Below are 14,031 nucleotides of genomic sequence, written 5' to 3'. Positions count from 1 at the left end.
TTTCTATGGCCTCGGCCCACTTTTGAACGTCTCGCTAGTGACTCAGATCTCTGGCAGGAAGCAGGGGCATCAGAGAACCATTCACAATGCCTGCTCTCTAGGCCTACAGCGCCCCACCTGACAGGTGAACACATCCTATGGGAGGTTGGTGGAGGAGGGGGGTGTCAGGCTCCCCACATCTGGTCTTCCCAGTCCTGTAAGGATTTCTGTCTGAGGTGCCTGGTTTCTAAGGGACCCTCCCTTAGATTCATTTGGAAAGAGGGGGATCATGGCCATTGTGCTTGAATGGGACATACACTACAGTCTTTGAGGTTCTACTCTTACTTCTATGGCATCGCTCCCCAACATTTGGTTTTGACTCTGCCCTCTCATCTTAGTTAAAGCTTTGAGACTCATTGGCTTTGTTCCTGTTGTGTCCACCAACCTAGTTCGATGGAATCTTCCATGTGGTTTCTCGAGGGAAAGGTAATTACGATCTTGTTGCTATGGCACCCACTGGATGGAACTATTAAGTTCCCACCTTATTTCTATGGGACCCCTCTCCTACCTTTCTCTTCAATGCCTCACCTCCCTCTCTATGGAATCTTCATTGTCTGGTTTCTACATTTCTCTCCACCTTAGTTCTATGGGACATTCTACCCATTTGCTTTTGGGGAGGATTCAGTTTGCATATTGAATCTACAGGACCTTCGTCACCTAGTTTCTATTATGTTCCATCATCCTATCTCTATGGGACCCACCATATGGGCTCTGTATGACTCTACCACCTAATATCTGCAGAACTTTTCTTTTCAGTTCTACTATCTGACTTCTCTGAGACTCAACCCCAACAAGCAATTTCCCAGGGGGTTACCAGGGATGGAGGTGCCCAGGGCCACGAAGACTACAGCGTTGACAGAGTCCTTGAGGCCAACGGTGCAGCCAAAGTGGGAGGCCAGGTCCCCGATGAGTGCGGTGAGGAGGCCGATGACCAGGATGCAGACCCCGAAGCAGGCCCAGCCGTGGCAGTACTCGGTGGGGGGCACGCAGGCAAAAAGCACCTTCCAGAACACCGTCAGGAAGTGCATGACGTAGTCAAAGCAGGAAGGCAGCCGTTCCTCCCGGGACCCGTCCTCCTCCTCCTCCTCGTCTCCTGTGGGCACACGACCCAGCTGGGGCACACACCCATGCCTCCTTCTTCCTCGCCTACAGACAACCCCCGCCTCCCGCATTTTGTGCAATTTCCAGACAGTGAGTTCCATAAAACTAAATGCTTTCCCAGAATCCCTTGCAGCTAGGAGAATGTATGGGCCCAGATAAAAATATTCGCTTTTCCAGAATTCCTTGAAGCTAGAGGCTATGTGCCCATCTAAAAATATCTGGCATGCCAAGATCCCTTGCTGCGAGGGAGGGAGGGCACATGCCTAGCTAAAAAAAGAGTCCCCTTCCCAGAAGCCTTTACAACTACCATCTATGGACAGTCATTTCTGCAGCTAGAAATATTGACTTCCTCTGTTTCACTGCAGCCAACAGTAGCCACATACTCAGCTAACGGTGTTTGCTTTCTCAGATCTTTTGCAGTTAGAGCATGCCAGACACCCAGCTAACATTATTCACTTTCCCAGAATCCCTTTGGGCCAGCAACAGCCAGGTCCTCAGACAAAATATTCACTTTCCTGGAATTCCTTGCAGCTAGTGGCAGTCCTGTCCTCAGCTAAATACTTGCCTTCCCAGAATCCCTTGCAACAGTGGCCATGTGACCCAGTCTGGCAGTGAGACACACCCACAGGGCTTCTGGCTTTGCGGACACGGGCACTGTGTTACGGATCTGTTTTTCTGACCTTTGCAAAAGGATGCCTCACTCACCCTGAGAGTTGTTTGTGTCATGTCCTGTGACTGAATTTGACTTGCTTTTGACCTGCAGTAGCTTGTAACAGGAAAGCACAAATGAAATGTTTTGTCTAACCTGCCCATGACTGAGAATCACGAAGCAGTGAATGAGAAGTAGTGAACAACTCGAGTGGCCATGCACAATGACATCCGGAAGGACGGAGACAAGGAACAGGGTAACCCTGGACCGGTCACACTGAGCAAGTCAGGGAGGAAAAGCCAGGCCAGCCACCAAGCCATGGGCTGCTTCTCATTGGTCAACCCCAGCTCCCCACCACCGAACGTCAGCAAGCAGAGGATACCTGGTGGCAGTGGAGACAGAGGCAGATGGATGGATTCGGGAATTCAGGTCATATAGCCCTCTCCCACTTTTCCAGCCACTTAGCCTCTTGGCTTGGTAAATAAATACATATATGTTTGAACTTGTAAATGCTTGACTAAGTGGTTCGTGTGCTTTCTTGGTTCTTCATGCTACATATCCAATAAGGAGATATTTGCTGTGACCTCAGGTAAATGGAATTGTCAGCTGCAATGTAAAAGGCCCCCTGCCCCTCCTTGCTTCCCTGCTTCCTCTTTCTGCTTGCCTGGAATGTGAACTTGATACCTGGAGGTGCAGCAACCATCTTGCAACCATGATGGCAACCACTGAGAGTAGGAGAAGAAAAATAAAGAAGAAGTCTGGGCATTTAAGGATGTTACTGAGCTGCCAATTCCTTATGGCCTCCTGCAGATTTCTTTGTTCTGTGAGAAAAAGAAAATCTAGTGTGCTTAAGCCACTGTGGTTGAGTTTTCTGGTGTTTGCTGCTGAGCACATTCCGAATTGGCCACAGTGAGACATGGCCAAAGTCAGAGTGGGGAGCACAGAACACACTCCTGGGAGGGAAGGGGCTGCTATCAATGCGTCTTGGAGGGCTTTCCCTGCCCTGTTGCAAATCCTGCCTTGCTTTCCCACTGCCCTTACACCCAGGCTCATATTCCTGTGCTTGGCATTTGAGAACCTGCAGGCTCTGGCCTCTGCTCATTTCTCTGGCCTTTTCCATCAGGGGAGGCTCTTCCTCCACCTTTCCCATAGAGGGAGCCTCATGGTTACATCTGTGGCTCTGGAGCTACCTCTGTGTTGTCAAACCTTGGATCTGCCGTGTGATCTTGAACCAGTGTCCTAACCTCTCTGAGCCTCTGGATGCCTATCTGAGAAATAGGAGTAGGAACTGGACCAGCCTCAAGAGAAGGCTGCGATAACTACATGAGTCAAGCCGCAGAAAGTACTCTCCACGCAGCCCGGCGCCTCTCAGTGTGATGGTTATTGTTTGAAGGCTCTTCCATTGCCTGGGGAAATTCACAGATGCTCCAAACCAAGGCCACCCAGCAAACAGCTTACAGTTAAGGCAGGGAGGTAAAGGCTATAATACAAAAGCACCTCTAAGTGCAAGACAGGCCATGATTCATCCTCCGAGGGGGTGAGAACAGCCCTTCTCTGGCAGTGCCTCAAGCACCTTTGTGTTCACATCAAGAATCGAAAGGCATTTGTTGAACAAAGTGCAAAATGATCAAGCACCGAGCCAGATACTTGGGAAACATCAGTTAAATGAGGTCATACAGGAAATGGACTTCCAAGCTGCCTGGCACTCCACAGTCCCCATCATCGTTGTCACCATCAAGATGATTAGTTATCTCTGCCATGGTTTCCCTCTCCCCCACTCCACTACTCCCTCTGATCCAATCAGCTGTTTTCTACAGACCTGTCGGCTGACTCACATTGGCCCTCATGACCACTGTCTCACACCCTCTCCTTCCCACTAAGCCCGGAGGGAGGGCCTGTGGCTCCTCAGCATTCTTGGACTGAAGCCCCATCTCCTCATCACATTCTCAGGGTCCATATCCTGACAGGTTGGCAGCCTCAACTCACGCCCCATCCCAGCCTCTTCTTCCTTCCGTGGACTCCCTCCAGCGCCCGGAGCTTCCCTTATTCAGAATGCTCCGTGGGGACCCCATGCACCGAAATGACACCCAAGCTCCCTACCGTGGCTTGTGAGGATTTGCACAGTCTGGACTCTGCCCACCTCCAGCATCATCCCGTGCTGTTTCTTCACTCCTGAAACTAGTCACCCTCCCCAGATGTGCCATGACCCGGCATACTTCCAGTCTCTGTACTTGGTTTTCCTTCTGCCTGAAATACCTCACTGTCTTCTCCCTTCTCCTGGCTAATTCCTATTTCAATTTGAAGTCTCATCTCAGAAGCCTCCTCCTCCAGGAAGCCTTCCTTGACCTTCAGGCTGGGTCAATAGCCCCTCTGGGCTCCTGCAGCAACTTCGGGTCCCCTGTCCCAGCCCTGCCCACTCTGGTCATTTTGTGACAGGTTTGTCTCCCCCACTGGACTGTGAGCTCTGTGAAACCAAGGCCCATGCTGTCATCTGTCATGGTTATCCCTTTGTCCCCAGCAATGTCCTACACAGGGCTGAGTCCAGAGGATCCCTCAGAAATAGATATGGAAAGAATGTGGCTTCAGAGGGAGACACCACTTTGTTTCTATTGGACCTACGAGCTGCTGTCTGTAGGTCTACTACCTGGTATTTCTCCATCTTCAAAGCCACATTGCTTTTGATCCCACCCATCAACCACAATCCCTGGTGTGATTTCAGTTCCCACCAGTTAGGCCTCCCTGAAGGAAACCTGAGGTTTGTGTAAGGGACAGAAGGCTTGAGCTCCACGTGAAGTCCCTGTGGGGGATTTCAGGCCAGTCCCTCCTCTGCCTCCGGGCCTCAGTTTCTCCTATCCGCATCACAAAGGGCCACTGTTGGTCTCCAAGATTGAGCCTGTGAATGCAAGTGTCATGGTGTCTCTGGCCACAGGGGGGCAGTATGGGCCCGCCTGAGACCTAAGGCGGGTTCCCGGCACAGGTGGGAGTGAGCTGGGTGTCCTGGTGACTGTCTCCATGGCAACAGAGGAGCCCAGGCTGTCTGGGGAGGCCAAGACTTTTAACCTGGTCCCACCCTCGGGCTGTCTGATGAGAAAGCCCTGGCGGTCTGCTCCTCCCTCAGCTCCTCCTGCTATCTTTCTCTCTGTGTCTCTCTTTCTGGCCTTTTGCAATTTACTGACTTGTCTCTCTCTCTCTCTCTCTCTCTCTCTCTCTCTCTCTCTCGTGCTGTCTCCATGTCTCTTTGTGTATCTGTGTCTCCTGTCTGTATCCATTCCTTAGCTCTTCCTCTTTCTGTGTCTTTCTTGTTCTTTTTCCTCTAACGTGTTGTCCTCTCTTTGTCGCTCTTTCTTTCTATTCATATTTCTCTCTTCCTCCCCATTCCTCTGTCTCTCCCTCCCTCCCTCTCTCTCTCTTCTTCCTCCTCCCTCCCCACTTACCTGCGCTCACCGTAACTGCCTCTAAAAACTGTTCCCTCCAGGAATGTGTCCCAATCACCAAAGCCAAGTTGGTTTTCTTGATGAGTTTATCCACTGTGTTCTGAGGATGAAAGCAGGGGGAAAGCAGGATCATTGCCCATGATCACCTCAGGGCACCCCTGAGGCTCCCTGAAGAACACTGGACTCACAGCCCATGCTCAGGGGTCCCCATGCCCCCATACCCTGATTCACAGCAAGAAAGGAAAAGGGAGTGTTACTGTCCATGGTGCTGGCAGAGGGATGAGAGGATGGTCTTGGACCCTTGGCCATCCCTCCCCTTATGACCCTCATAGTTGACTCCTCCTGAACCTCCCTCCCCCAGGAAATGACTCAGGCAAGACTCCAGGAAGCTGGGGACCCAGAAAGTCACCTTAAAATCATATGACTCCTCGATGATGACTTCCAGTCGGCAGTTTTCCCCAAGAACTGGCTTGCCCATCTCTGCTATCCTCCGAGCCTCCTCCTCCTCAGCTGTCAACTTCCTGTCCCCATCCCCTGCAGCATGAAGGATGGGAGTTAAACTCCAGGGAGGCCTACCTCACCGGGCCAATAGTGTCCTCACTCTCTGTTCCTCTTGAGAAAGAAAACCTGTCTGCTGTCCTTTGGGAAGGCTTCCTGATGGCATGCTCCCAGCCTGCCCCAGTGTCCCATCTGATCACTATCTTCCCCAACCTAAGACCCAGCTAGTCCATGAGGTTCAGCTGGTGGGCTCTGGGCTTCATATGGAAGGAGCTACGTGACCTTCGGCAATGTTCTGGACTCTCTGTATCTCAGTGTTCATATCTGTAAAACAGGCACAATAGTAGCTACCTTATCAGTGGTTGTGAGGGTTAAAGAAGTTAATTCATGTGCACCTTAGCACAGTGCCTGGCACACAATAAACAGTCCAAAACGGACTGTTTAAATACTTGTTAAGGGGATCCCTGGGTGGCTCAGCGGTTTAGCGCCTGCCTTTGGCCCAGGGCGCGATCCTGGAGTCCCGGGATCGAGTCCCACGTCGGGCTCCCGGCATGGAACCTGCTTCTCCCTCCTCCTGTGTCTCTGCCTCTCTCTCTCTCTCTCTCTCTCTCTCTCTATCATAAATAAATGAATAAATAAATCTTTTTAAAAAAAATAAATACTTGTTAAAAATCACAACCATCATCATCATTACCATCCCTGTGGGAGGAGGCTTTGTCTCTACATCTAAGCTCTGAAAAACATCCTTGAGTGTAGCTGGGGTGGTGAGGAAAGATGGGATACCCAATTTTGGTACAGAACTTGGACCCAGACCCAGCCATAGGTAGCTCTTACCTCACTTATCTCCCCAAAGCATGTTGGTCTTTTGCTTCAAGCCTAGCACCTACTTAACCCTAATTCTCAGTGGAAAGCTACTCCCACCAGGAACACCCTCAGAAAACTCTGCCACCAATGGCTTTATTGTGTTAAGCTTCTGGGATTGGGGGGCCTATTTGTTATGGCAGCTCCTGTTATTTACCCTGACTAATATGATCTTTAGTCTGACCCTAATCCTAAACCCAAACTCCAATCCTGATCTTAGTTCCAAAAGTACTCTGTCCTTTATCTTTGAGCCACTGCCCCCACCCTCACCCCAATCTCTGACCCTGGCCCCAACTTGAACCATAATTCCCCCAAACTCATTTGGTCAAACCCACACCTAGACTTTGACATAAATCTGACCCCAATTCTAATCTGATCTCACCATAAACCTGGATGAGGTACTGACTTATCATCCCCCCAACATTAACTACAAACAAAACATGATCTTGGGGCACCTGCGTGGCTCAGTCGGTTGAGCTTCTGACTTTTGATTTCAGCTCAGGTCATGATCTCAGGGTTGTGAGATCAAGCCCCACACTGAGCTCTGTGCTGGGTGTGGAGTCTGCTTGAAATTCTCTCTCACCCTCTCCCTCTGCCCTCCCAATCATGTTCTCTCTCTCCCTCTCTCTCTCTCTCAGAACAAAACAAAATAAAAACACGATCTTGGCCTCCAAACCCCCAAATATAACTCCAAACTCAATGGGCCTTGGCAACTCTGAGGTCAGTTCCAACCTTCCAAAGCCCCAAATCTGCCTTTGTCTCACCTCTAACTTGCCTCAAACATGACATGGAAGGGTAGCTTGAGGCTATGACCCTCTCCCAAGACTTCCCTCCAGTGTGCCCCGTCTAGTCAAAGCCCAGAGGTAACTCCACTCACCTTGATTGAGCAGCAGAGCTGGGAGGAGAGAGAGAGAGAAACAGAGAGCAGGTGAGATTGCTTCCCTGAGAAGCTCAGATCCATGAGCCTGAAGGAGCACCCTCTAACGGAGCCTCCCCGGGTCTTCCCATCCTGGACCCCTTACCTCTCCCGCAGCCCAACCATCACCCCTCACCTGAAATCCCTCGCTTCAGCCACTGCGGCTGGCCCAGTTCGATGAAGAAATTATCCTTTTTCTCATATTCCTCGTCATCAACTATCTTTACCTGAAGAGTTTTCCTGAGGGTGGGAGGAGGAAGAGCACCCAGCATAAGGCCCCTCCCCAGATCGCCAGATGACTCACCCACTAGCCCACTATGTTGAGCACCCCTCCAACCCAAGCTCCATAATTTCAGTTAATCCTTATAACTGCCCATCCCAGGAAGGCTCTCTATTATCCCTGCTTGAAAGAAACAAGAGTAGGTCTTTCTTGTACTCAAAATGTTCACATGGTTCCCATCTCGGCCAGAATAAAAACCAAAGTCCTCACAATGGCCAACAAGGCCCCATGCAATGTGGCCTTTTGTCCCTTTCTGGCCTCCCCATCCTGCTCCCCCTTGCTCACTCACTCCAGCTACACCGGCTTCCTCACTGTTTCTTGAACATGCCAGGCCTGTTTGTGCCACAGGGCCCTTACACTGACTGTTCTGTCCACTTAGAACAATCTTCCCCCAGGCTCATTTCCTCAGTTCCCCTGGATCCCTGCTCAAACATGAAGCCCATGTGCTCAATGAAGCCCATTCCAACCCCTTTCTTTAATTTTGAAATTCACCCTTGCCCCAACCCCAGCACACCTGGCCCCCCTATTCTGTTCTATGTCTTCTTTGTTGCATGTCACCTTCTAACATACCACTTAGTGTATTTATTTTGCTTGTACTTTGCCACTTGCCTCTTCTCATTAAAATGTAAATTCCGCCATGGCAATGACCTTTGTTCATTTATGTTCTTTGCTGTATCCCCAATGCCTAGAACAGTGCCTGGCACATAGTATGCCTTCCAGAAACATTTGTTAACTCTAATCCTTCCACTCAAGAGACATTCTGCTTCCTGCCCTCTGCCCTGACTGCATTCTGAGGGTTAAGTGAGTGTTAATTGATTTTCCCAGCATCCCCACTGCTATGGTAACTGGGGAACAGTAGGGACTGGGGAGGAAGACCCAGAAGCTATGCGTGCCCTCCAGGCACACAACTCACCCCCCCCCCCACACTCACAAAGACCCACAACTCCCAGAAAGCCCACAGCCCTGCCACTAGCAGCTCTTTCAGCTGTAGGAACCTTGAGGCCCGGCCTCAGAACCCAGAAACACAAACACCCAGCCCACACAGTCACCCAGCAGAGGAAGCTCAGCCAATCACACCGCCCACACCCACACACCATCGCACCCCGCAGCCATTCTCTATGCAGTGGCAAAATCGCACAGACCAGATGCCTGTTAGCACAACACCCCCACCACAGCCTCGCGACTTCGCCAACCTGCAGAGCCCCACTGTGGTACCATGTAGACTCTTCTTCCTTATATCTCACTCATTATGCCTCTTCGTGTCTGTTTATTTTTATTCCCTTCAGTCTCTCCGTCTCTCTCCCCATCTCTGACCCTTTCTGTCTCAGGCTCCTCCCCAGCTCTCTGCCTTTCTTTATCTGTGTTCTTCTTTCCCCATCTTGGTCTCTCGGTGTCCATAGAATGGAAGAGCCAAAGTTAACACAACTAGAGCAAGAGGCTCTCAATCATACAGTCTCTCAATGGACCCATCTCCACACACAGACGCACAAGACACAGCGACACCCATGCAAAGACAGATGCACACAAAACAGTCATGTGGGGACATGTGCCCACTTCCACCCTCACCCCCTCCTGGTCTCAGGATATTTTAAATTTTCTGTGGGTGAAGAGGAATGGCCGCCCCCAACCTCAGGAGTGGGCTGGGAGCTGTCCAAGGTGCTGGAACGCCGTGGCAAGACGCAGGGTCTCTGGAGACATTCTCTGCACACACCCTGACATGCAGACAGCTGCCGACCTGGGTGACATGCTGACAGAGTGATACACACACACCTCCGACGCTCCGTCTCTCACAGACACGCCGTGATCCACTGACATGTGGTGACTGACACGCAGTGACACGCGCGCCAGCTGGCACCCTTAGGCGCGTGCCCTCGGGGGACCCAGGGAGGGGAAACCCAACTGGCAGGGGACAGCATGAGGGACTCGAGCTAGACAAAAGCAGGACTTCCTGAGATCAGAGGAAGCAGCCTTTCTCCCCAGCCTGACACTGCCGCCCTCATGCCTGCCCTCTCTGTTTCCTGGAAACCCCACTCTCCCACCCTCTGCAGCCTCTGATCTCGGACCAGTCTCCATCATGTCCTGTCTCTTGTGCCCCTCTCTGACCCAAACTCTTTTCTCTCTGTAGCATCAAGAGGACCTCTTCTTCCCTGAGTCCCACTGAGTTTCTCTCAGTAAGAAGGTCTCTTTCTTCCTAGCATCTCACCTCCTTTCAGGCTTCCTGGATCGTATCCTCTCAATCTCTCTCTCTCCACATATTTCTGTTTCCTTCTCCCTCTGAATGAAAGTTTCTTTCTGTCCCTTTCTCTCTGTGACTCTTTCCCTCCATCTCTATCTCTAGGTCTTTCCCTTTGTCTCTGCCGCACTCTCTCCCCGCCACTCCATCTCTGGGCGTCTCTCCTCCACCTCAGTGTTGCCCAGTCCTGCCTGGGGCCCCCCTCCAGCGGGGCTGCTTCCAAGCACCTCTAATTAGCACCAGCCCGTGAGAGGAAGGATGTGTTTCCCTAAACGCTAATTAGCCTCCTGTACTGTCTTCAGAAGCCACAGCTGGAAGCTTCGGTGGGGGCGAGGGTAGGGGTGGGGGCAGAGGGCGCCCAGCCTGGGGAAGCCGCCTGGGGGAGAAGAGGGCCTGTGGGGTTGCAGCAGCAGGAGGGAAGCGAGTTAGACTACAGGAAGGACCAGAAAGGGCAGAAAGACAACTCTCCCCATTCCTCCTGCTTCTTGAATGTGACAGACGGGATCTGGGCTGGTGCTCTCAGCCCTCAACCCAAGTTCTTAGCTCAAGCCAGAGAGAGAGAGAGAGAGAGAGAGAGAGAGAGAGAGGAAGGTATGGAGAGTCCGTAACTGAAACATAACCCGAGTCAGAGAGCTGGACATCGGGGATCGAGATCTAGAGATTAACAGAGACCCAGAGAGAGACGCGGAGACGCGGAGACGCGGAGGGAGGGCGGGGGGGCGGGGAGAGCAGCGGGAGGCTGAGCGGAGGCCAAGGCGCGGGGCCGGGAGGAGGAGCGGAGGGAGCGCGGTGGGGGCCCTGCTGGGTGGGAGGAGCGTGGGCGGCCGGAGGAGGGAGACAGACGGGCGTGCGGGGGCGGAAGGCAGCGGGCGAAGGGGGAGGTGCCGCCCGCATCCAGGCGGGCGGCGGGGGGTGGACTCGGCATCTGTGTAAGGGGGTGGCCGCGTGTCTGGGCGTGAGACCAGCCCCGACGCTGTGTTAGCGAGCGTGTCTGCGGCTTGCGGGTTCTGTGCGCGCCAGCGTGTGTGAATCCAGCCCGCTTCCCCAGACCCACCCCAGTCGCGCAAATCCAGTGTCCTCCGGCTTCTTCAGTGTCTCTCCGGGCCCTGCCCCCACATTCCTACTCGGTGTCTTCCCGAAGCCTCGACCGCATTCCCCTCAAGGGTCCCGCGGTTCCGCCAGGTTCTTCCTCCGACCACAAGCCCCGCCCCTCCCGCCCCAAGCCCCGCCCCATTCCCGTAGGCCCCGCCCCCGCCCCTCCGCAGACCCCGTCCACCGCCTCAGGCCTTGCTGCCTCCCCGTTTCCACAGGCACCGTCCCACCTCGATCGCACCCCCCTCTTGCCCACGAGGCCCCTCTGCTCAGGCCACAGTCCATCTCCACTAGGCACCGATTCAGTCCTCTACACTCCTGTCCCCAGGCCCCTCTCCTACCTCTTCTCCCTCGCCTCACCTGGCCCTTCCTCCTCGGGCCCACCCTCCTCTCAAACCAGCCTCTTTCTCCCAAGTCCTTCCCGCATCCCGCCCCTGAATCTTGGTCCCACCCCGTCTCTCCTGTCTTCCCCCTCCTCACCCCTGTCCCGCCCCCTCTCTGGGCCTTGCCCCGCCTCCCCACAAGGCCCCACCCACCAAAGGGCACGCCCCGCCCCGCCCCGGCCCCGGCCCCGGCCCCGCCCCGGCCCCGCCTCCCCGCCGAGCCCCGCTCCCTCCCGCCGCGGCGCGCTCACATGGTCTCGTCGTCGCCGAACTCGAGCTCGCCGCACGCGTCCTCGTAGTGCACGCCGCCGCCGCGCGCCGTGCCGTCCACCGTGCGGTATGGAAGGCGCACGGTGCCCCGGGCGCCCGAGCTGCGCACGACGCGCACGTCCACGGTGCCCATGCACTCGCTCACGTGCAGCAGGCGGTCCTGGAAGGAGAAGATGCCCGCGTGGTCGTCGTCCAGGATGGTGACAGTGGCCAGCAGCGGCGCCACCAGCCGTCCCTTGGGTCGCCCGCCGCCGTCGGGCTCGAACATGCCCTGCGCGTCGCCGACGCGCAGGTTCAGTAGCCGCACGAAGAAGTGTTCGTCCTCCTCAAAGATGTCGTCGTCGATGATGCCAATGCGCAGCTCCTTCTGCGTCTCGCCCGGCTTGAACACCAGCGTGCCCTCGCTGCGGCGGGAGGGTTGGGGGAGAAAGGGGTGTAGGTGGGTCAGCGGCTCTGTGGGAAGGAGAGGAGTCAGGGCAGGCGTCCTAGAGGAGGGAAAGGCGCCTCGGAAAACTCCCAAGTATGAGGGTGGACCGGCATTAAATAATACTGAGGATCAATCAGGGTGGGCTTCTGGGGCTGGGTGGGGGAAGGGGATGCAGCAGGACAGCTCCTCCCACCATGGACCCCTGAGGTTTAGGAGCACCAGCGATGAATAAATAATGATGAAAAAGAGATCAGCGCCAGCTTCCTGGGGTAGTTTCTAGTGGACGGGAATGCTCCAAGCAGAGGGAACAGCACATGCAAAATCCCAGAACGGAGAGAGCCTGCAGTGTTCCACAGCCACACTTCTCAAACCTTATTGTGCACACGAATCCCCTGGGAGATCTTGATAAAATGCAGATTCCGGTTCAGTGGCCCCGGGTTTCAACACTGCATTTCTAAGTCTCTCCTCCCACAGGATGTGGATGATCCCATGGGATGTGGATGCTCCCATAGGATACAGGGACCACATTTAGGAGTAGCAGGGATGTAGGGCCCAGAGCTGACCTTTTCACACTTCTGATGAAAACCCTTGTGTACTCCTGGGTACCCGCAAGAGAAAGGCTACACTTCTTAACTTGGTGCCATTCATTCATTCAGTCAACAAATACTCCCTGAGCATTTTCTCTGTGCCCTGTGCTGGGCGGTGCTGGGAACAGAGTGGTGACGAGGCCCTGTCTGCACAGGGCTCACCAGACTCACAGCCTCGTGAGAGAGTCACATCGCAGTGACAATTACACATTTAATAATTTAATTACAGGCCATTCATTCAACAAATATTTACTGAGCAGCTGCTGTGTGCCAGGCACTGTTCTTAGTGTTTTCTCAGATCAGAGAAAATCCCTACTCCAGTGGAGCTTCTGTTATAGTGCAGGAGACGGATAAACAAACATATAATAAAGTGTCAGGTGCTGATTGTACTATGAAGAAAAATAGAGGAAACCAGAGGAAGGAGGGTAGGGAGTGAGAAGCTGTTGTGCTAGGATATCAGGGCAAGCTTTTCTGAGAGGTGACGTTTGAGCAGAGACTTGAGGAAGAGGAGGGAGAGAGCCATGTGGAGGGTATCTGGGGAAAAATCTCTGGCAAAGGGGACAGCCAGTGCAAATGTCTTGAGGCAGGAGAAGCTTGGAGTGTTTGAGGGGGCCAGCCTGGCTCTAGTGGAGGGAGAAAGAGGGAGTGGGAGATGAGGGAGACAACATCCCAGAGGAGGGAAACAGGGCAGATGTCACGGGGCTGTGGTGGGCCACAGTGAGGACTTTGGTGCTTACTTGGAGTGGGATGGGAAGCATGGGAGGCCTCTGAGGTGGGGAAGGATATGAGCTGCCTTGGAGCATCAGCTGTGTAAGTCTCTGAAGCACATGCGAGATGCTCTATAATGAGGCAGAAGAAGAAATGAGACAGTGACATCAGGGTAGTCAGGGTGAAACTTTGAGGGGACAGGGAATGGGTGGGCTCTTGGCAGGGCTGCAGGCATCAAAATGTCTCTGGGATGTAAATGCATCTATAATTTCCCCACCCAGATGCTCGCTCCATGCACCTCTGGCACCATTTCTGAAAGGTGCTATATGATCTATGAGTGTTCTCTATCATTACTGTGATCACTTTCATAAAAGGTCCTGAGCTCCAGTTCTCCCAGAGCAGTCCAGCTATGTGGAAGGGGCAGAGGGACCCCAAGTTTCTGGCGAAGAGGTAGAACCCAGGTGACAAGCCTGGAGTAGACTCCAGGTAAGGGGCTCCCTGTGGCGGCAGCCTTCTGCTCAGGAGACGCTGTCCGTGGTGGCCGAGGCACCCA

At 53.6% G+C, this 14,031-nt stretch overlaps 1 protein-coding gene across 7 annotated transcripts in view; it reads right to left on the bottom strand.

The window, feature by feature from the left end:
- Positions 1 to 14,031, bottom strand: part of SLC8A2 (solute carrier family 8 member A2) — a 30,877-nt gene that overhangs the window by 2,211 nt on the left and 14,635 nt on the right. For 6 of the 7 annotated variants that reach the window (XM_049109066.1, XM_035712402.2, XM_035712391.2 and 3 more), the window contains 6 exons: positions 11,738 to 12,160; positions 7,635 to 7,738; positions 7,460 to 7,477; positions 5,633 to 5,757; positions 5,224 to 5,323; positions 854 to 1,132 (listed from right to left, as the gene is read on the bottom strand). In XM_049109066.1, the coding sequence (XP_048965023.1) occupies positions 854 to 1,132; positions 5,224 to 5,323; positions 5,633 to 5,757; positions 7,460 to 7,477; positions 7,635 to 7,738; positions 11,738 to 12,160 (1,049 nt within the window). Of the gene's footprint in view, positions 1 to 853; positions 1,133 to 1,185; positions 2,611 to 5,223; positions 5,324 to 5,632; positions 5,758 to 7,459; positions 7,478 to 7,634; positions 7,739 to 11,737; positions 12,161 to 14,031 lie in introns of those variants that run through there. The other variant, XM_049109071.1, reaches the window with a different exon arrangement.

Source organism: Canis lupus, chromosome 1 (assembly GCF_003254725.2).
Source record: "Canis lupus dingo isolate Sandy chromosome 1, ASM325472v2, whole genome shotgun sequence".
Lineage (NCBI taxonomy): Eukaryota > Metazoa > Chordata > Mammalia > Carnivora > Canidae > Canis > Canis lupus.
Note: the sequence above shows the minus strand (reverse complement) of the source record. Positions and strands in the feature narration are given on the sequence as shown.